A 23,493-nucleotide genomic window follows, 5' to 3' on the forward strand; every position below is an offset into this window, starting at 1 on the left:
GGTAGGATTTAGATAGCCAGAAGGGAGGTCGAAGGGAGTTCTAGGAAGAGGGAACATGAGAAGAGGTACAGAAATGAAGATATTTAAAACACTGTCAGAGAACATTGACTCACTAGTCTGAATGGACAATTTATAATGGGAACAGTAGAAAGGTCATGTTCTGGAGGTCTTTCCATGGCAGCCAAATGAGTTTGGATTTCATATTGTGTAAATCTGGAGGTATGGAAGATTTTTGGGCGGGGTACTGATAAGATCAGAATGACATTTTTAGTATACTAGTAAAAATTGGGAGAATTATATAAAATGGAGTACAAAGGACAGAATCATCAGAAGTAGATAGAAGTACCTTTTTCTGCTTTTCTTTAATTTTTTTTTTCTTTATTGATTTTTAGAGAGGAAGGGAGAGGGAGAGAGAGACAGAAACATTGATGAGCGAGAACATCAATTGGCTGCCTTCTGCATGCCCCCCACTATGGATTTGGCCCACAACCTGGGCATGTGCTCTGACCGGGAATCGAACTGGCGACCTCTTGGTGCATGGGTTGACACTCAACCACTGAGCCACATGGGCTGGGCTGTTTTTTTTTTTAAATCCTCACCTGAGGATAATTTTTTCATTTATCTTCAGATAGGTGTGAGGGAGGGAGGGAGAGAGAGAGAGAGAGAAAGAGAAAAAGAGAAACATTGATGTGAGAGAGACACATCGATAAGTTGCCTCCTGCATGACCCCGACCAGGGCAGGAGATCGAACTGAAACCAAGGTACACGCCCTTGACTGGAATTGAACCCACGACTCCTTGGTCCACTGCAGGCCGACGCTCTAACCACTGAGAAAAACTTGCCAGGATGCTTTCCCTGTTTTTCACACTAAGTATACCTAAAAACCCTGGATATTATATGTAAAATAAACATAAGACTGAAAGGTGGAGAAATGAAGGTAGACAAGTTATGGACCTTGGGACAAAAGAAATGACACCATGAGGAATACTGGGTTTTCTTTTTGTCTCCCATACCCCAGACTGGAGAGTCAGCAACCTGGAAATGTCAACAGGTACAGACAAAACAACCCAAGAAGAACAGGCAAAGCAGCAAGATAGAAAACCTTTAGAGACTAGCCCCTTCGTTCCAGCTAAGCACCACACAGAGAAGAACTGTAGGTCATCCACAGCAGCAAAGGCTTAGTGGAGAGCTGAGATTTCTATCCTCACCAGGTGTAAGGAGGTGCCCCAACCCTCCCAGTGGGCTGGTGGCAGAGAAGCCCAGGAGGGGAGCAGGAATTTTATCTTTGTCATGTGTTAATGGGGGCACCCCCCTTGCATTGTTAATGGAGATGATGTGGGAAGCCTGGATTTCACATTATCCTGGAGTAGGGAATAACAGGGTACCCCTCCCCTCTTTGCTGGGTTGGTGTTAGAGGAAGTGGGAGGCAGAGCTTTCATTGCTGGTGTTGCTGGGCAGGGATACTAAGGCAACCCCGCAACATAGGGAGCAGTAATGAAGTACCCCTCTTTCTCCCAGGCAGGGTGGGATAGCAGATACTCGCATCTCCCACCCAGAAGGAACCAGGATTCCCTCCTGTTCAGTGTCAAAAGAAGCAGAGTAGATAATTGGTCTCCATTGAGTAGTACCCCCACCTCCCTGCCAGAGTGGTGTCAGTAGATAGTGATATAAGTTATTTAAAATGAAAGTAAAGTCATCTGAAGGATAAAGTATCAGTAGAACTTCTTCAAATTTTGTGCACTTTCCAACCCAAAATATCTGTGATAAATGCAGTCACAGATGCTAAAGTGTTATTTTTTTTTTTATCCTCACCCGATGACATTTTTCCATTTTTTGTTCAGATTGAGTAGGAGGGAGAGAGAGGGAGAGAGAGAAAGAGAGAGAGAGAAACATCGACATGAAAGGGACACATGGAGTGGTTGCCACCCGCACGACCCAACCAGGGACGGGGACAAACTGCACCCGAGGTACGTGCCCTTAGCAGGAACTGAACCCAGTCTCTCTGGACCACAGGCCAACGCTCTAACCGCTGAGCCAAGCTGGCCAGGGCAGAGTGTTATTAATTATTTTTTTTAATCCTCACCTGAGGACATTTTCCCATTTTTTTGTTCAGACAGAGTGGGAGGGAGAGAGAGATAGAGAAACATTGATGTGAAAGGGACACATCGAGTGGCTGCCTCCCGTACGACCCAACCAGGGCCGGGGGCAAACTGCAACTGAGGCATGTGCCCTTAGTGGGAACCGAATCCTGGCCTCTCTGGACCGCAGGCTGATGTTCTAACCGCTGAGCCAAACCAGCCAGGGCCAGAGTGTTATTAATTTTTAAGTTGCTAATTTTTATTTGATGGTATTTTGGTTAGGATCTGGGTTACTTCAGAAGAGTAAATAAAGCTCCACATTATATTTTATATTTGGATATTCTCAGAAGCACTTTTCTTTTAACCATTGTAGAGAAGATAGAATGCCTGCTTTTTCATGTATGGATTAAATATTCAGATTTTGTGGAGTTGGAGAATAAAGGGACTTAGTTCTAGATGGGAAGATAATTTAAGAACTTATTAAATTCATTTTCAGCTTATTTACACCTAAGTTGACTAGCAAATGTAGTGTTTTTTTTTCCATCCTCACCTGAGGATATTTTTGTATTTATGTTCAGATAGAGTGGGAGGGAGGGAGAGAGAAGGAAAGAGAAAGAAACATCAACGTGAGAGGGACACATGGACTGGTTGCCTCCCGCATGACCCTGTCCAGGGCCGGGGATGAATCGCAGCTGAGGTACATACCCTTGACCAGAATTGAACCCGCAACTCTGGTCTGTGGGCCAACACTCTAACTGCTGAGCAAAACTGGCCAGGGCACACATGCAGTTTTTGAATTATTAATTTTATACTAGTTTTCTAGAAATCTTATGAGCATTTATATATATATATACATGTATATATATGTATAAACTTAGATTTTAGATGACTATTGAGACGTTTTTGTAGCACAGGAGAGTTCTGAATGGCAGGAATCCATAAAGGAAAATATGTCACTTATGATAGAAAATGGACCATCATTTTTTATCTTGCTTAGGACTGTCACATTTATTAGTTCAGAGTTTGGCAGACTTTCTAAAAAGGGGGCCAAATAGTAAATATTTTAGTCTTTATAAGTCACATAAGTTTCTTTCACACATTTTCCTTTGTGGTTTTGTTTGTTTTTTACAGCCTTTGAAAAATGTGATTATACACCTGAAAGTAGTATGTTATATGTCAATTATATCTCAATTAAAAAATGTAAAAACCACTCTTAGTTCACAGGCTTGCAAAAATAGGCTGAGGGCTGGATTTAGTGGTGGTTTGTCCAATCCTGCCTTGGTTAATTAGTTAAGACTCTCTTTGTTTAGTTCCAAGTTGTAAAGTCAACTATGTTCATAGTACAGAGTAAAGACATTTTATAGCACAACATCTGAATATACAAAATATCTTTACTTTGTAGATTTTTCTTTAAAGTCAGTTCCTTTTTTTTCTGTTTTGTATCCTCACTTGAGGATATGCTTATTGATTTTAGAAAGAAGAAGGGAGAGAGAGAGACAGACAGACAGGCAAACATCGGTGGGAGAAACATCGATTGGTTACCTCCCATTATGCATCCTGACCTGGGATTGAACCTGCAACCTAGGTATGTGCCCTGACTAGGAATTGCACCTGCAGTCTTTGGTGTACTGGACTACTCTCCAACTGGTTGAGCCACCCAGCCAGGGCAAGTCAGTTCCCTTCTTAATAAGAACTTTATATTTCTGATTTCTTTTCTTCTTCTATAGAAATGTTTATATAAAGTTTTTTCTTACACAGTATTTTTTGTGCCTCAATTGATAGACAACTTAGTGTAAAATATAGCTAGTTCAATATTCAGAATCTATTTTGTACATAAATAAGTGTCTGATTGTCATGTTTTAAGTTTTTGGAAATAGAGGAGGAGTGATTTTGTCAAGGACATTAATATGCTTCAACTTGTACTAGAACTGTTTGTAAGTCTGCCGATTCTGTCTCACTTCACATGCTGTGATTGCATAGGACATGCAGGACTTAATGGTGCCTCAGTGATTTCTTCTTTACCATTGCAAAGCTGCAGCTCCTTGACTAATGCTCTTTAAAAGAGTTTTTGTGTCCACTTTGGTCATCTGTCATAGTTATCAGATCTTTGACTATAAGAGAAAATCATATTGAGCACTGTCAAGGTAGGTGTTCAATAGATTGTTTTATATTCTTCAAGGTTAATTTTAAAGAAGTGATGTGCAGATTTTTGAGCAGTGGCTCTACTTTGATATAAATGCTAGGGCATCCCAAAATGACATTGAAATAAACCACATAGAGTTTTTGTATACAAGTGGTAGAAACTGCCTGAAAAGAAATTATTTTAAATAAATAATTTTAAACCATTCAAATACAAATATCTACTTATATAGGGATGATAAATATATTACCTGTGTGTCCATTGGAGTTTGAGCTCCTTGAGGGCAGGGTTTTTCTGTTTTGTTCACTGCTGTATCCATACTACTAGAACAATGCCTGGCACTTGGGAGGTGTTCAGTAAATAGTTGTTGCATGATTGACTGTATCATTTTTATCTATTACTGTACATAATTGTCTTTAAATTATACTGTGGTAACATAAGCCTAATAACTGTATAAGTCTGAAAACAGTAAAGTGTATATTTTGAAATTTTTCTGTAAAAGGAGTTTTGACTCAAACTGACTTTCCAGTTAGTTTTATTATGAGTTCCACATAAATGTTATTTTAGTATGCCTTAACATGAGCCCTGACATTTTTATATTTTCTTTCTCTAGCTATTCTGTTTGAATGTGTACATACAGTCTATTCTATTTATCCCAAATCAGAATTACTTGAGAAGGCTGCCAAGTGCATTGGAAAATTTGTCCTATCACCTAAAATAAATCTCAAATATTTAGGTAAGATGATTGATTCTTTTGATAGAAATTACAAAGAGAGCTTTTGAAATTTGCTGGGTATTTGTTTCAAGTCACTTTGTATAATGTGATCTTTGATTTTAGGACTGAAGGCTCTTACCTATGTTATCCAACAGGATCCCACTCTGGCTCTTCAACACCAGATGACAATAATTGAGTGCTTAGACCATCCTGATCCCATTATTAAAAGAGAGGTAACTGGTATTTTGAATTGTGTATGTGAAAGTGTTACAATTTTTAAACTTTTTGTTGCTATTATGGAGAGATTAGAGTGGTAGGCAGTATGTACGAGTGTTTGGTTCTTGGGTATGGAGTGACCTGTTGCTTGGGACTGGGATTTCCTTTTACCTGGTTTTATTACCTTTCTTTCATACAAGGAGAAAGAAGGCAAGGAGGAGCTAACAGAAGACTTCTACTGATCTACTTCCTAATACCATACCCCATTCAGTCCTGGAAATGCTATATTTCATGACTTTAGAGTAGGAAATAAATTTGGTGTAGATTATCTTAAAGTATATAACATACAGTTTAGGGTATACAGGAAGCTTTTCTGAAGCAGCTTCTTAAATTGAAAGCTATAGATGGGGGACCTATATATATATAGATTTTAAATAGAGTTAAGTATGAACTGAAACAGCTTTTTAAAAAATCTTTCAAAATCTATTATAACTTTGTACTTGAAGTGCTGGCTGAAAGGACTGAAAAATTAGAGCCCTAAAGATATTTTGAACAAGTTTGACAAGTAGGATTTGTGGAAATCCTCTTGTTGCTAATACTGTTGATCTTAAAACACCAGTAAATGATATTTTATATTTTCTTAGTATGGCCCTTGGTCTCATATTAATTTCTAGCAGCTGTGATGTTTTTAGAAACCTAATTAGGGCCTTAGAAAGCCAGCCAAATGGGAGCTTACTCTGGTACTGGTTTTCCTTCATCTTACTCAAGGCAGCAGGAGCTATGTTCCTCAGCACTGAGAAAGAAGCTATAAAACAGTTCTTTGATACCTGAGATTCTTGCTATGCTTTGAAGTGCTTGAACCACTAACCTTTGTCCATTCATTAGGGGCCTTTTCCCCTTAGCTGACAAACCCACTCATGTGCTGTTTTCTGTTGTTTGGATGGTGTGGAAAATATAGTTTGCGAGACTGGATTTTTATGTGTCTATGTATATGGGTACACACACACACACACATTCAGACAGGCATTAAGTAAGGTAGGTTTAAGAAGCTGTTACATTTTTAGAAAATAGATTATAAAAGTTTTAGCTTTTTTTTGGTTAATCCTCACCATTTTTTTTCCCCATTGATTTTTAGAGAGGGTGGAAGGATTGGAGGGAGGGAGAGGGAGAGAAAGAGGAGGGGGGAGATGGAGAGAGGGAAATATTGATGTGAGAGAGAGACATATTGATTGGCCGCCTCCTGCATGCCCTACACTGGGGATCAGCCCCACAACCTGGGCATGTACCCTGACTGGGAATCAAACTGGTGACCTCTTGGTACATGGGTTGATGCTTAACCACTGAGCCACACCGGTTGGGCATCATAATTCATTTTTTAAACAATAGTTTTATCTTTCTTAAGTTCTATTTATTTCTAATAGTTACCTTTTTTAACTTCTGAGCATTTCTTGAGCACCTATTAACTGGCCTGCTCTCATAGGAGATATATGTAGATGTGGAAGAATCAACCATATTATTAGCATGTATGTTACTGTATTTATTGGGTTGTCGTGCACAGTTTTATAATACTACTTTTATTTCTTTTTCTTAAATAGACTCTGGAACTTCTTTACAGAATTACTAATGCACAGAATGTAACAGTGATTGTCCAGAAGATGCTTGACTATTTACATCAGAGCAAAGAAGAGTATATTATCATCAATTTGGTTGGCAAAATAGCTGAGCTCGCTGAGAAATATCCTTTGTTTGAACTATAATCATAAGATACCTTTAGTTAACACAGTGATTTTAAAATGATTGATATATAGACATGCTCCCTTGCAAGTTGAGTTCAGAGGCCTAGCAATAACTTTCATTCCTGACAGTCAGGCCTCTTTTGTTGTCAAAAACAGGAATTTGTGTAGACTTCTGAGGGGATCGCGTTTTTCCTGGCTGTTTTCATTCAGTAGGTCAGTATTGTGAGCAAGAAGACACAGGAACCTCTGTCTGATTTCTCTGTCAGTCTCTTCTCGTCTTTGACTACTTTCTACACAGTCTCTTTTCTGAGTAAAAGTTCTTGTTGTTTTTTGGGAGGGGATCAGGATGCCAAACTTTGTCCTTGACACTACAGAGGTTGGCAAAAGTAGGTTTACATTGTATGGAAAATAATACAGTAATTAACTGTAGACCTACTTTTGCTCACCCCTGTATTGTTTGTATTAGAAATTGTCACGGTAAAGTAGTTGGGAACTCCATTCACCTGTTACTTTTCTTCACATTAGTTCTTTAAAAGTCAGAGTCGCTTCTACAGGTCACAAGGATATTCCCTTCTCTTTAAGATGACTGTCGTTCAAGCTAAGGAAGACTGAATGAATAATGTTAATCAAATTATCTTGGAAATTGCTATAGCTCTGTCCAGTAGAATGATAAAATATTAGAACTGAAAAGATACAGCTTAGAAAGGAGGTTAAACAACTTGTTCGAGTAGAAATGGCACAGCTTTTAGTCTCTCTGAAATGTATATCATTTTTCATTGTTTATTTGTCCATCGTTCGCTGGAACATTTTTTTTTTCTTTTTTGATTTTAACTATTTTATTATGTCTTATTTCACTTAAAATCTTGGCTTTTTTGGTAGGGTTGTAGAACTTTTTTTTTGCAATTTTTATTAATTTATTTTTGTTAACAGATGTTTCTCCTTTTCCCTCCCTAGACACCCTCTTCCTGATCCGCCCCCTCCCCCTCGACACTGGAACATTTCTTTCAGTTATTTTACATGTATTTATTGGCTGCCTATTATGTTCAAGACAGAATTCTAGATAAAGCAACATGAACATAAAACTGGGATATAGAACAATTTATTGGCAGAGGTTAGAGGTAAAAATGCCAAACTAGGATGAATTGGGGGTTATTTTTAAAAGGTTGATGTAGAAAGAATAATTTTAATAAGTGGCATTTGGAAGTGTACTCTTTCTTAACACTGTGGACACATATGCTCCTGATAATGCGTGGTTTATTCAGACAATGAATGCTGTGTTTTCAGTAGGAGGAGATGTAATGCAGCCTGATATTCCCAATAACTTTCTGAGACTGCTAGCGGAGGGTTAGTAAACTGTTGCATTCTATAAAGAAAATATTTTAAAATTAAATGTTTTTATTACAGAGTCCTTAGAGAGTTTGATGAAAATTAAAATGATATATCAATTTTTTTGTAGGTTTTGATGATGAAACAGAAGATCAACAATTAAGACTTTATGCAGTTCAGTCTTATCTCACTTTACTAGATGTGGAAAATGTGTTCTATCCACAGAGATTTCTTCAAGTTATGAGTTGGGTGAGCAAAGTACATTCAGTTATAAATGTTTATAACATTATTTTTTTATAAACCAAATACTAACTATATTTCCATAAGAAATCATTCATTTCTACTCAGCTAACTCCTTCAGTTGTCAATTTTTCCCCCTAGTGACCACCTTCTATCACTTAACTATTTACTTGTCAATTAATTTTCCCTGCCATCTCACTTGTCTAGTCTTTAAACTTTCTTTTTAATCCTCACCCCTGGATATGTTTATTGATTTTTAGAGAGTGAGGAAGGGAGAGAGAAAGAAATGTCAGTGTGAGAGAGAAACATCGATTGCTTGCCAATGGGGGATAAAACTTACAACCTGGGTATGTGCCCTGACCGGGAATTGAACCCACAGCCTTTTGTATGGGATGATGCTCCAGCCAACTGAGCCACACTGACCAGGGCTCACTTGTCTAGTCTTTTAAATGTGGATATTTGTTTATGTCTGCCTGTTTACAATATATTTGTTGTATTTTCTTTGTGAATCTATATTTGAATGTGTGAACATTCATGTATCTGTGATATATTAGTTAACAATTGCTACATAATAATGTTATCACAAATTAATGCTTAAAATGATAAATTTATTATCTCATAGTTTCTGTGGATCAGAAGTATAGGCACATGGCTTAGCTGGGTGGGTTCTTTGCTTAGGGTCTCTTAAGAGTTACAGTCAAGGTGTTACCTGGGGCTGCTGTCTCATCTGAAGCTTGACTGGTGAAGGATCCACTTCCAAGTTCAGAAACGAGTTTCTTCAGCTGTAAAACTGAGGGTTTGGGTGCTACTGTTGTAGACTCCTAGAACAACCTTTAGTTTCTTGCCATGAGAGCTTCCCAACAAGGCTGTTTGCTTCATCTAAGCCAGTAAGGGAGATCATTTCTCTGTAAGATGAAAGTCACAATTTTATGAAATTTAATCATATATAATCATACATCCTATCATTTGTATATTCTTTCTTGTGCATATGGGTGAATGTTTCTTTATGGGTGAGATTTGGAGAAGTACGACTGCTGAGTCATAGGATATGCACATTTTAATGTTTTATTGTTTTGCCCAAACTTAGCATGTTAACTTAAATTTACCCAGACTTTTATCTAAGAATTTTAATTTTCTTATCTACAGGAAAGTTGAAAGGCTAGTATAACAAGTACCCATATACTTTTGTTCTAGATTCTCAGTTATCATTTTTAATCACCTTTGCTTTACTGTATGAACACCTATATCTATATCTAGGCCTACCTATATATAGTGTGTTTTGCTGAACCATTTAAAATTGAGTTGCTGACATCATGACACCTTACCCATAAAAAATTCAACATGAGCACTGACCAGTGTGGCTTGGTTAGGCGTCATCCCATGCACAAAAAGGTTGCTGGTTCGATTCCCGGTCAGGACACATGCTTGGTTTGCAAGCTTGGTTCCCAGTAGGGGACATGGAGGAGGCAGCCAATTGATATTCCTCGCTCTCCTTCTCCCTTCCTCTCTCTCTCAAACTCAATAAAAATATTAAAAAAAAATTGAACGTGAATCTCATAAGAATGACATTGTTCTAGATAATGATAAAACCATTATTATACCTAAGAAATGTAACATTAATTTATTAATCTCACCTAAGATATAGTTCATATTCAGATTTATTCAGTTGTCCAAAAAATGTCTCTTATGGCTTTTTTTCTAATCTCAATCCTAGATCCAGTCAGGTTTTACAAATTGTATTTAGTTATGTCTTTTTAGCCTTTAAAAAATTTTTATAATGAATGAGCCTCGGTTTCTTTTTGTTTTCATGACATTGATTTGTTTTTTTTGGATGAATATTGTTGACTTGTAGAACGTCCAACGTTTCTGAATTTGTCTGATTATTCAGTTAAACATTTTTAACAATACTTGTACATTGGCACTATTGTGTACTTACCACTACATCATGTCAGGATGCATGCATATAATTTCAGTTTTTCCAATTACTGGTGATTATAGGTTTCTTTGGTGAAGATGTTGCCCTGCAGATCTCTCCATTATAAAGGAGAACTTTCTCCTTAGTAATTTATAGCTAATCTGTGAGGTGATTCTTTGAAGCTGTGTGACCATCTTTTCCTCAACTCTCTTTCACCAGTGGTTTTAGCATTGATAATTCTTGCACTAAATTGGTTATTGTATTTGGTTGCCATTTGTTTTTATTCTCCATGAACGTGGCATATTCCATATATTTAGAGTGTTTTTCTTTTTTTCTACAGCATACAAATCCTATACATGTTTTGTTAGATTTATACTTAAGTAATTTATTTTCTTAAGAACATTAGTAAATATATTTTAAATTTTGGTTTCTGTATGTTTGTTGCTAGTACTGTATACAAATGTAATAGATTTTTGTATTTTGATCTTATACTGTGCAATCTTGCCGAACTCATGTAGAATTTTTTTTTGTAGATTTCTTGAAACTTTGTTAAGAATTTTTCCATCTCTGTTCAGGAAGGATATTGGTCTTAGTTTTCATATTTTTCTACTTTATTTGTTTGGTTTTGGTATCAAGGTAATACTGGCTTCATAAAATGTGTTCTTTCCTATTCTATTTTCTGGATTGTGTAGAAGAGATTTGTTTAGTTTTTAAGTGTTAGGAAACTTTTCTGTTACTGATTTCTAGTTTGATTCTATTGTTAGAGAAAACACTGTGTGATTTCATTTCCTTTTAAATTTATTGAGGTTTGCCCAGCTGGTGTGGCTCACTGGCTGAGCGTCGACCCATGCACCAAGAGGTTGCCAGTTTGATTCCTGGTCAGGGCACATGCCCAGGTTGTGAGCCCAATCTCCAGTGTGGGGCATGCAGGAGGCAGCCAGTCAGTGTTCTGTCTCATCGATGATGTTTCTCTCTCTCTCTCTCTCTCCCTCTCCCTTCCTCTTCTCTATAAAAATCAATAAAGAAAAGAAATATTGAAAAAAATTTTGTTGAGGTTTGTCTTATGGCCTATGATATGGTCTGTGTTGTGATATGTTCTGTGGGTGTTTGACTAAATTCTTTTGGAGATGACATTGAGATTGGTGTTAAGGTTAACCATGTGGCCTCCAGTGACAGTGTGAAGGGGTGGCCTTGTTATATTGCCCACCAGTGGTGAAAGTCCTGACTCTCTGTTGGCTTCTCCTGACGCCACCCCAGAAGAGAAGGGAAAGGGCACCCCTTTATACTTGGGTGGAGGTTAAGTTCAGGCTCCCTATGTGGTCTTCATGGATACTGCAGAGGAGTGGGCTTCTACAACTTGGTAGGGATGAAAGTCCCGGCCCCCCCACTCAGCCTTCTCTGTTCCCATCCTTGTGGGGGAGTTGTGGTTTGTCTTACAGCCCAGTAGGGATGGAAAGCTTGGCTCTCCACTCTGTCTTTGCTGTTATGGATAGGGCTTCAGTTTTTTCTATGTGGTGCTTGGCTGGATGGAGTCCAAGGATTATTGTTTTCCTGGCTAATTAATTGGCTGAAGGGCAGGCTTTTCCTGGAATTTTTTGTTTGAGCCCATTGGTGTTTCCAGGTTGATGGTGCTCCAGTACCCAGTCTGGGGTATATGAACCAACAGATAACTCACTGTATTGTTCCTTAGGTCTCAAGGTCCTTAGTGATCTGCCTTCTTTTCTTCACCTTTCAGAGTCGTTTTACATGTGTTTTATATATAATGTAGTTACCGGCGCAGTGACCTGGTTATTATTTAACAAGAAAGGAGTAAAGGGAAAATTTGCTAATTTAATACTGCAGGTCTATTCTCTGCTGATCGGTGGGGGAGGGGCCTGGACAAAGGCAGTTTAGACACATGCCCAATGAAGTCTGAGTGACATGGGAAGTGCCTACCTGTCTGTCACACCTGGGAGCAAGTCAGTGGCCAGAATAAGTGCATGAAACCTGAATATTTAAACAAAGGAAAGCTCTCTTGCTCTCCTTGCTCTTTGTTGCTCCTGGAGCCAGACTTCTGGGGGGCTCCCATGCCCTGCAACCCACCATGTGGCCTGCAGCCATGTGGGACCCATGCAATAGATTAATGGACTAAATTTAGACTAATCCTCATCCACAGCTGCACCATGGAACGGAAACTTTGGACTCTGGCTTTGTTTTTCACTTTGCTAAAGACCCAGCTACCCCTCTTCCAGGACTGGCTTGGGGGAAATGGGACATGAAAACCAAGGAATGTAATTTCATGCAAATAAAGTCTTCTACCACTTCTTATCCTCCAGTTGGGGCCTCTGAATATGCTTATTTTGAGTGTGCCCCGAGAATCCCACTCCCATTATTGAGGGAGGAATCTAATTCTCTGGAAACAGCATCAAGGGTTTTTAAGTGTATTTAGTGGCAAGAGTAGGGGAAAAATGCTTCTACTCCATCTTCCCAGAAATATAAATTCACTGATTTTTGAACTGGGGCTTAGGTTATTACCCACTCTTTTAGAGGGGTGACCACTTTTATTAAACCACTCAAAAGTATCTTACTATTTAAGGATTGAACTTAATGAGTCCTACTTATTGTTCCTCCTCTTGTTACCAGCTATACACATCTTCCCTGGACTGTCACCTCACCTCTCTCTTTTCTTTTACTAGTGCTGGTATTACACCAAACACATGAAAATACTTCATAAATACCACTTAGGAAGGGTCTCACACTCCATGAATTAACAGTTTACTAGTGATTTTTAGATTAGTAGGATTATATATCTCCTGGATAAATTAGATGTAAGAAAAACAATGTGTGACACAGATCAGTGATAGATCAATGTTCCTCAGAGTTCTGTGGATCATCCTATGAGAAGCAGCTGATGGCTTGTTCAAAATGTACAGTGCAGATTATCACCACAGGCGTACCAAATCAGAATGTCTGTGGTTAGAGCCTAGAAATCTGTTTTGTTAATGTTGTTAATCCTCACCCGAGGATATTTCTACATTGATCTTTTTAGAGAGTGGAAGGGAGGTAAGGAGAGAGAGAAACATACATGTGAGAGAGACACATTGATCGGTTGGCTCCCGCACGACCCCGACCAGGGCCGGGGATCGAACCTGCAACCCAGGTACGTGCCCTTGACTGGGAATTGAACCCGTGACCCTTTGGTCCGAGAGCTGGTGCTCTAACTGCTAAGCCAAACTGGCCAGAGCTAGAAATCTGTTTTTTTTTTTTTGTGGTATGTGCCTCTAGCAGGAACTGAACCCGGGACACTCTGGTCCACAGGCCGACACTCAGCTGCTGAGTCAAACTGGCCAGGGCTAGAAATCTGTATTTTAATTAAACAATTCAGGTGAGAATTGCATACTAGCTTGTGACAATCAGTCATTTAAATGCCTATTGGAAGATAATAATAGAATGTGAAAGTGCTTGTAAAAACCAACAACCAAACCTAAAAGTTTGGGAGAAAGCTAACTTGTACAGGTGTCTGCTTCGTATATTGTTAATGATAAAGATATGGAAAACTTTTTTTGTATTGAGTTCCAATTCTTGGGATAATTTTGAACCTAAAACGTACAATTGTATCTTTAGCTAATAGTTGTGTTTTTTTAAACCATGAGAATATGTTTAATCTAGATTAAATTCACTTCAGCACTAGGCATTTTTGTTTAGATTTCCCAGTATAATTTGCTATGTAACTTGATTTGTGTATATAAATATCTCCTTGTTTTACTCACAGGTATTAGGGGAGTATTCCTACCTCTCAGATAAGGAAACACCAGAGGAAGTTATAATGAAGCTCTACAAGTTACTTATAAATGACTCCATTTCTTCGGAAACAAAAGCCTGGTTAATTGCTGCTATAACTAAGTTGGCACCCCAAGCACACTCTTCTAACATTGTTGAGAGATTAATCCAGGAATTTACCGTATCTTTGAATACTTGTATGAGACAGCATGCATTTGAATTAAAGCATTTGCATGAGAATGTGGAATTTATGAAGAGCTTGCTTCCAGTTAATAAGAGTTGTGAAGACATGGTGGTAAGACATCTGTGTTCCATCTTTTTAATAATTAGATAATGTTTAAACAGAACAATTCTTGCATTTGTGATATATCAGGAATATATCAAAATGTAAGTTCTGTAGTTTGGAATTTTTCTTACATTACTATGAGAGAATTTGAGAGCTTCGATTCAGTACTGATCTTAAATAATTAGGAATTGAAGAGTATCTCTTCTGGAGAACTGTAGTGAAGGGACTTACACTCTTTGACAGTCTCTTTTAATATAATAGTACAAGAGTTGTTTTTATCTCCTTTGAACTTCTCTAATATGTCATTTTATTAGTATTGTCTTTTTTTGAGAATGTACAAAATAGTTCTCCATTTTATTTTGTCTATCTACTGTCTAAAATCTTTACCACTTTGGGACCTGACCACCTACCTTTTTTTCTCCCACCTCCTTTTAGCCACTACCCCTTTTAACCCAAAGCACTCAGTTACTGCTCACCCTCTGAATTTGTACCAGTCTCTCCCTCAAATTGGTATAAATCAGAAAACTTTCAAAAGGAAACCAGACTTGCTGAAATTTTTATGTGTTAGACGTCATAGTTGGTAAGAGGAGAGATGGGCAGTATTCCCACTAATTCTGAATCAGATTTTCATGACTTGTATTAATTTTGAAGCTTTGTTCATTAGTTCTTTCAATAGCTCCTTAGAGGCAGAAGCCTTTAACATTTGGTAGACATTTCAGGGACGTTCACTGAAATGATGAATAAATATGCTGACGTTAGAATTAAACTAGGAAATAACCACACTTTCCCCTTTCTCCAAGAATCTTAGTGAAACTAAACCTTTCCAAATTGAGAGTGTGACAGACACTTAAATGTTGGAGAATTCCATCTGTTCTAAATTATCTGAGCTGTTTGCATACGTTTGGCTAAATCAGGAGAAGCAAGTCTGTTTTCTGAGGTCATCACTACTATATCCTCTTGTGTGTATATATCATTTTTCTTTTTCTCCTTACTTTTCTCTTTTCCTTTCCCCCATACTCATTCTTCATCTCTTATCTTTTTCATTTAACCATTCTCTTGTACCTTTCTATTCCTGCCGAAATTAAATAAATTAAGTAATTTTCCATAGATTTGTGAAAAAGCATTTTTAGGTAGAAAGGAATTGGACAGTTAAATCAAAGGCACTGGGGGAGGCTGAATAATAGCTCCCCAAGAGCTATATAATAGCTCCACATCTCAGTCCCTGGAATCTCTGTGTATGTCACCTTACATGGTAAAAGGGACTTTGAAGGTATGATTAAGTTAAGGATTTTATGATGGGGGAGATTATCCTGGATTATCCAAGTAGGCATGAGATAATCGTGGGGCTCCTTAGAAAAGTGAGGCAAGAGTTTATCAAAGAGAAGGCAAGTAGCTATAGAAGCAGAGATCAGAGTGATGTGGAATGCTGGTGGCCTCTAGAAGATGGAAGAGACGAGGAACTTAGTCTCCCTTGGAGCCTCCAGAAGGAACTAGAGTTGTCAGCACCTTGTTTTTATCCCCGAGCAGCAGGAAACTAACACAGATTATAGCTCATAGTGTATGTGTTTTCTCCTCAGGTAGGTTACAAGTCTTATAAGGGCAGAAACTTGTCTTCCTTTGTTGTAATCGTAGGACCTAATACAATGCCCTAATATATTGGGTGCTCAAAATTGTATTCCTCAATGCAGTGAAATTAATAATAACTGCAAGTAACTTAGCTGAGTGATTTGATTATAGATGTTTCAGAAAGCTAGAGCATTAGGTAGTACTTTTGGAATTAAAGCTCTGTGTTTCACCTAAAAATTATTTTTAGGGTATATGGGCTGAAAGTACTTATGTGAATGAATAGTCTACTGTTTAAGGTAAATTTTTTAAATTCCTTATTTTTGCTTAAATTTAATACAGGTAGATGCTTCCTTATCTTTTCTGGATGGTTTTGTGGCTGAAGAACTCGGTCAAGGGGCAGCACCGTACAAACCTCATCACCAACGGCAGGAGGAAAAGCTTTCTCAGGAAAAAGGTAATTTTATTAGCTAGATTATAGGGACTTTTTATTTTTTTAGGCATGTAAGTAAATAAGTGAAGATATTTACTTTTATTTTCCCTCTTTAAATCTATTTGTAACTTGTTTACCTTGATTAGGTCTTTGGAAATCCAGGGGGGAAAAAATTAGCCTAGTGGTATTGCCAAAGTCCCAGGCTTCATGTATAGCAATGCCTAAGATATAACCGTCCTGGAATTTCAAAGGACCTTGAAGGTGGAATTATCATGTTAGTCACTGTGATAGAGGGCTGACAGGTATTAGTGGGAGATGCATCTGCGAAAAGTGTCAGAAAACCTGGTTACTATGGACTAGTGGGGTTCATTTTCACTCTAAGCTGTCTCGTATATCTTTAGTGTGTTAGAATGCTTCCACCAACAAAATATCTGATCAGTGAAGTTAGAAACAGCCAAGAAAGTAAAGAATCACTAAACTACATTTAAGAAATGTAGCCCTTCAGGGAAAGATTTCTGTCATGATTTTATTTTTATTTTTATCTTTATTTTTATTTTTTTGGTATGTGCCCCTAGCAGGAACCAAACCCGGGACTCTCTGGTCCACAGGCCGATGCTCCAACCGCTGAGCCAAACCGGCCAGGGCTCTGTCATGATTTTAGTAAAGAGGAAATTATTGAGATATTTGGATGGTGGATGAAAAGTATGTATATGAATAAAAGGAGACCATTGACTATTGTCTCTATAAGAGTTCAGAATGTTAATACTGAAAAATTAATACTGAAAGGTCTTTTTTGTTTTTATTCATCATTTAATGATTTTGAGTACTTAATATTTTCCAGGCACTGTGCTAGGCATATGAGTACAACTAAATGGTTGATCCTAAAATGAGACCAAAAATTATAAACTCTAATAATAGGCTTGATGTTATCTTTTTGCAAAAGTATTTGTTCTTTTGAAGTTTGGAGATATTATTTAGCACAGTGATACCAAATGGCCTAGAAAATTCAATTTTCTTTCAAAGGGTAATCAGTTTTCTTCCTATTAACTCTTCATGTACAGGGCGGGGCAAAGGTAGGTTTACAGTTGTGAGTAGGAGAAACACAGTTTATTTATTCATTTTTTAAATCCTCACCCAAGGATACATTTATTGATTTTAGAGAGAGAGGAAGGGAGAGGGAGAGAGAGAAAAACATTGATTGGCCCCTGGGGAATCAAACCCTGACCAGGAATTGAACCTGTAACCTTTTGGTATACAGGATGTTGCTCTTACCAACTGAGCCACCTGGCCAGGGCAGAGTTTATTGTTTTTTTAAAAATTTTTAATCCTCACCTGAGGATATTTTTCTGTATCTCAGATAGAGTGGGAGGGAGGGAGAGAGGGTGAGAGAGAGAGAAAGAGAGGAATATCAGCGTGAGAGTGACACATCGATTGGTTGCATCCCGCCACAACCCTGACCAGGGCCGCAACCGAGGTACATTCCCTTGACTGGAATTGAACCTGTGACTTTGGTTCGCAGGCCGATGCTCTAACCGCTGAGCAAAACCAGCCACGATGATTCTTGTATTATTATTTATTAATCATTGTATTTTTTCCCATATGAACAACTGTAAACGTACTTTTGCCCCCCCGTGTAAAGTTTTGAATTACAGTTGCCTGACCTGTGAATATAGTGCATACAGAGCCCTTACGGCAGCCAGGGCATAGAGTAAGAATCTGGAGTTCCAGAGTAGGAGAGGTGGTCCAGTTGCCACATTCCTCATTTTCAGTATGTCTGGAGCCATCTGTTGCCTTTACTGCAATTCAGGGGTGGGGTATGGAGTGGGAGATAGGACGAGGAACCTAATTCCTGGCACTGACTGTCTCCTTTTTAAAAATAAGTTAAGTGGCTGATGTAAATATAATAGTCCTGGAATTACTCAGGCTAATATATTCCTTTGCCAAGTACTTTTTTCCCCATAGAACCATCATTGTAAATGGGGTTAAGCTCTTAAATTAGGCTCTTCCCAAATCTATTTTTCAAAAGTTCTCTAAAGTAAAATTAAAATTTCATGAGCTTAGACTTTTACATCATGGAGAAAGAAATCGGCTATGAGACAGGACATAGAGGCTTAATAAATAGTTGAAGAATAAGTTATAAAATTATATATCCTACAGTGGGACTGGCTATAAGAGAAAATATAGAGGAGGGTGAAAAATAGGTATTTTTGGCCTAGAAAATTTTAAATCTGGAATCCTTCAAGTATCAATCAGTTCTGATACTGATCTTACTTGAGATTTTTATTAATCATTTGCAGAGAATATAGTTAAATGTAATTTCTATGAATTATATTTAGCTCTCTCGGGTAGAAAGATGTCAGGTTTATAAGAAACAAAGTTTATAATAAACTTTAGAAAACTGTTGTAAGATACTAAGACTTGGCAAACAATACATGGGATGGTGGGGAACAAACTTGTATTACCAGTTCCCATCCAAGGAAAGCATTTAGGAATCAGTGTGGATTATTGTATTAAAACATTATTCAAATATGTTGTATTTGAATATGTTGTAGCCCCAGTGTTAGATAAAACCAGAAATAGGGGAAATAGCAGTATGGTCTGTCTATAGAACTATGGTTTTTAGAAAGTCATGTCAAGTTGAAATTGTTAGTCTCTCAAAAAAAAAATAATAATAATACTAGCTGGGGAATGACCAGAGAAGTATAAGGTAGGATAAAGAAGGAGTGTTCAGATAGTACCTGGACTTTTGGCTGTGATTACTTTGTAGTATATACAGATGTCAAATTATAATGTACACCTGAAACTTATATAATAAAGAAAAAAAATTTAAAGTAGTGTGCAAATAGTCAAGGCTTCTAAGGTCATGAAGTATACAAACAGATTAAATATTGAATTTCTCACTCCCGGGATTATTTATATTTTATCTCTCACCAGATTACTTTCAGTAACTTGCAACTCTCAAGGACTCTGTCTTCAGCTCATGCTTTCTCTTCTGCACGAACTGCCCTTTGCTCTCATTCTTCTTATACATATTCATTAAATTGCTATTCAGCAGAATCTTCTTCCTTCTCCTTCTGCGTACAGTCATTCTCTTGCTCCCCTCATACACGTGAGCTTTGTACATTTAGTTAACTCCTAAAAATTTTGACCCTTTTCATTGTTCACTTCTGTAAGAATCTTGGGAAATTTTCTCTAAAGAATAAAAGTAATATGGTTTGAACTTCATTCTCAACCTCGAGCCTTCTGGGCTTTCCAAAAATGGCAACCTTTAATTCTTTTGTCACAGGATCAGAGATTTATGTGACCGTTCTCTAGATACTGTCCTCTTCCATGTCTAGTCTTTTCCTCTCGACTCTCAAACTCTCCCCTCTAATTTTGAATTCTTTTGTTCTTTGCTTAAACTCTTTATGCTGACTTATTCTTTGGCTTACACTCTTTGTCTTGTGCATGGGAAATATTTCTTGAGCTATTCATTTTTACTGGAAGTGTTAATGCAGAGGCTTGGTGACCCACTGTCAGAGAGGCTATTTAAAAAGAGGCAAATATGTGCCCTGGCCAGTTTGACTCAGTGGTTAGAGTGTCAGCCTACAGTCCAGAGAGACCTGGGTTCGGTTCCCGCTAAGGGCACATACCTTGGTTGCGGTTTGTTTCCAGTCCTGGTTGGGTCATGCAGGAGGCAGCCACTCGATGTTTCTTTCATGTCGATGTTTCTCTCTCTCTCTTCCTCTCTCTCCCTCCCCCTCTATCTGGGCAAAAAATGAAAAAATGTCCTGGGGTGAGGATTTAAAAAAAAAAAGAGGCAAATATGGGATTGAAGATTAAACTAGATCATTGAAAAGCTTAAAATGAAAGGATATGCTAGCTGAAAAGGACCTTCGAAGAATTTAGACAAGTGGTTTCCAAACGTGACTGTGAATCATGATCACGAAGGCTTTTTAGCCCTGGCTGATGTGGCTCAGTTGGTTAGAGCATTGTCTTGTGCACTGAAGGGTTGCGGGTTCAATTCCCAATCAGGGCACACACCTAGGTTGTAGGTTTGATCCCAGGTTGTGGCACATGCGGGAGGCAACCGATTAATGTTTCTCTCTCACATCAAAGTTTCTCTCTCTTCTTCTCCCCTCCACCACACCTTTCCCTCTCTCTCTAAAATCAGTAGGAAAACATTTCCTTGGGTGAGCATTAAAACAAAACAAGAACCAAAGAGGGTTTTAAAAAATGATTCAGAGTTTTGAGCCCTATCCCTATACCTACTGTATCTAAATTTCTAAGAGCTTGGCTGTATGTACAAAAAGGTCCATGGGTGATCTATGAAGTTTGTTTCTGGTTATCAAATCAGCATTTGGAAACTGCACACCTAGTCTGAATTCTTCACTTTACAAGGAAATGAAGGTGTAGTTCATACACCTAGTTAACACCTGACCTACATAAGACCTCAGTTCTGATTACTAATTAGCCCGTTACTTTGTCCTACTACACATTGATTCTTCTATATCTTTCATTTAGCTAACAAACAAACATGTATTCAGTACACTTTGGATCAGGTGCTGTTTCTTTGGAGGAGACAATTATAATGCAGTAGTTGAGAGTGTGAGGCTCTGGAACCAGAGTGTCTGATTTCTTATCTATCATTTCATGTCTTTGTAATCTTGGGTAAGTTTGTGGCAAACTCTTTGGCACAGTTTCTTCATTTGTAAAATGAGGATAATAATTATAGAAGTTCACATTTATATATTCTAAGCTACTTTTTATGATTTAAGATGGTCCTTTGTATTATAATCCAGACAGATAAAAAAGATAAATGTGCAGTTAGGAAAACAAATAAACATAGTGGGACCTTATGCGGAGCAGAACATTATTGCTCTTTCTCATTAAATAAATTTATAAGTAGGAGCCTAGGATTGCTGTTGGCCTTATGAATATAGAAGAAGAAGGGAGAAAAGAAAGATGTTTTTCTTCCAGGAGTATTCCTGCCAGAAGTTGGGCACAAAATGTGTGCGTAATTTCATTAGCCGAAACTCAGTCAAATGGCAAAGGAGTCGGGAAATGTCCTCTCTTTTCTGGGTGGCCTAGCTAAGAATCAAGGGTTCTGTTACTTAAATAGAAGAGAATGGATATTTTCATCTGCTCTGTCACAACAATAGTATGAATTTTCATGGCTCTGATTGAATTCATTTAGGTCTGAACCTGAGTGAACCTGTTCTTTGTCAGCAAGAGAGATTTCACAGAGAGGGCGATGCCAGTCCATTGGGTGCAGGAAGTGCCATCTTGTTAAGCAAAAATGCAGTCATCTCTTCATTCATAGCTGCTGAAACATTTTTGTATGAGAGCAGCAACTTTTCAGTAGATCTGGTTTATCACTTATCTTTCCTAATTGAATTTCTTTTTAGCTTCTAAGGGAGGTAATGTGATAAAAAGGAAGGATTGTCTTTGATCAAGAAATAGTTTGAAGGCTGTAGTAGAATTACATAAATCATAGCTGCTTTATTATTATTACTATAACTATTTGGTTAGATAATCTCCAAAGTCCCTTCCAGTTTAAAAATTGTTGCCGGTTTGGCTTAGCGGGTAGATTGTTGGCCCTTGGACCAAAGAGTTGAGGGTTTGATTCCAGTCAAGGGCATGTACCTTAGTTGTGGTTCGATCCCCAGCCCTGGTTGGGGTCAGGGTCATGTGGGAGGCATCTCACACATCGATATCTCTCTCCCACTCCCTCACATTGATTTTTTTTTTTCTTGCTCTTTCTCCGTACCTTCTTCTCTCCCACTCTAAAAATAATTGTCACTAGATTCTAGTCTTCAATTATTTTATTTCAGTAATGAATGGTAACTTTGATAATTTTTGCTTTTTTAAAAACATTTTTTGCTTTGTTTTAAATATGAACCTCTCTTATTTTAAAATTTTAGTTCTCAATTTTGAACCATATGGACTCTCCTTTTCTTCATCTGGCTTTACTGGACGACAGTCTCCTGCTGGCATTTCTCTGGGTTCAGATGTATCTGGAAACAGTGCAGAGACAGGGCTGAAAGAGTAAGTTCCTTTCTTATTAAAATTGAGAACATGGGAGCACTTAAATGTGGAAGGGTTTCTGAAAGCTAAATTCTGCATGGGCTGTTGTTTCCATTTCTTGCTCTCAAAGTGTTGATATGGTACTGTATGTCCTTATACTTTAAGAGAGCTTGCTTATTTCCGAGACAGCATGGGATGTATACAAGCCTTATACATAGTAATGATGTGTGTGTTATTACTACATATTGTATGTGTGTGTGTGTGTGTGTATTTAAAGAAGTATATTGAGGAGGAATGGACTAATTCCATGTAGGGCATGCTTTTTTTAATTGATTTTTTTAGAGATAGAGGAAGGGAGAGAGAGAGAGAAACATCAGTGTGGGAGAGAAACATTGATCGGCTGCCTCCTGCACGCCCCACTGGTGATCGAGCCCGCAACCCAGACATGCATCCGATTGGGAATTGAACCAGGACCTGTGAGTCCATCGGACAACACTCAGTCCACTGAGCCACACCGGCCGGTCCCATGTAGGTCATTTTTTATTAATGTCCAGATTTTCTTTCAGTCAATTAGTACTCAGTGGCATTAGTTCTTCACTCAGCATGAAGTATAATTACCTGTTTTTGTTTCTGGCATATTACATAAAGTCAAAGTGATTATGATTCTAACAAATTAGAAAGGAATAATCATCAATACAAACATTTCTGAGCCTGTCTTTTAGATTCATTTCACGATCTGCCTATCTTGTAGTACAAATTTTTTAAATGCTATTTTGGACCACAACAGGGCTACTTAACTGAGCTAAGTGCCAAGGACACATAGTTCTTATGTGAACACAATAGAGGCAATCTTAGGCTGTTTCAGCCTGGACTTATGACTATATTAGACACTTCCAGAATCACAGCTGTCACTCTAGGGACAGAAGTAGGGGAGTCCATATTCTAATCACTACTTTAATTCTTCTTCAACTCAGGTATAAAAACCTTTTAACATTCATGCTTTTCCCAAAAATCTTACTTTTTCTTTCATAAGTTAAACCTCACTTTTTTTTTTTTTTATCTTCACCCGAGGACATTTTT

General features: G+C 37.9%; 1 protein-coding gene across 7 annotated transcripts in view; it reads left to right on the forward strand.

Annotated features, from left to right (window-relative positions):
- AP4E1 (adaptor related protein complex 4 subunit epsilon 1) overlaps positions 1-23,493 on the forward strand; it is a 74,349-nt gene that overhangs the window by 35,096 nt on the left and 15,760 nt on the right. For 5 of the 7 annotated variants that reach the window (XR_004959336.1, XM_036260077.1, XM_036260086.1 and 2 more), the window contains exons 9-16: positions 4,832-4,954; positions 5,057-5,166; positions 6,745-6,884; positions 8,117-8,229; positions 8,342-8,460; positions 14,118-14,420; positions 16,317-16,431; positions 22,311-22,434. Coding sequence is in view for 6 of the 7 variants with exons in the window: in XM_036260077.1 (XP_036115970.1) it covers positions 4,832-4,954; positions 5,057-5,166; positions 6,745-6,884; positions 8,117-8,229; positions 8,342-8,460; positions 14,118-14,420; positions 16,317-16,431; positions 22,311-22,434 (1,147 nt within the window). In the remaining variant the exon portion in view is untranslated. Of the gene's footprint in view, positions 1-1,018; positions 1,052-4,831; positions 4,955-5,056; positions 5,167-6,744; positions 6,885-8,116; positions 8,230-8,341; positions 8,461-14,117; positions 14,421-16,316; positions 16,432-22,310; positions 22,435-23,493 lie in introns of all 7 variants that reach the window. The other 2 variants (XM_036260097.1, XM_036260103.1) reach the window with 2 other exon arrangements.

This window comes from Molossus molossus, unplaced genomic scaffold (assembly GCF_014108415.1).
Source record: "Molossus molossus isolate mMolMol1 unplaced genomic scaffold, mMolMol1.p scaffold_m16_p_1, whole genome shotgun sequence".
Classification (NCBI taxonomy): domain Eukaryota; kingdom Metazoa; phylum Chordata; class Mammalia; order Chiroptera; family Molossidae; genus Molossus; species Molossus molossus.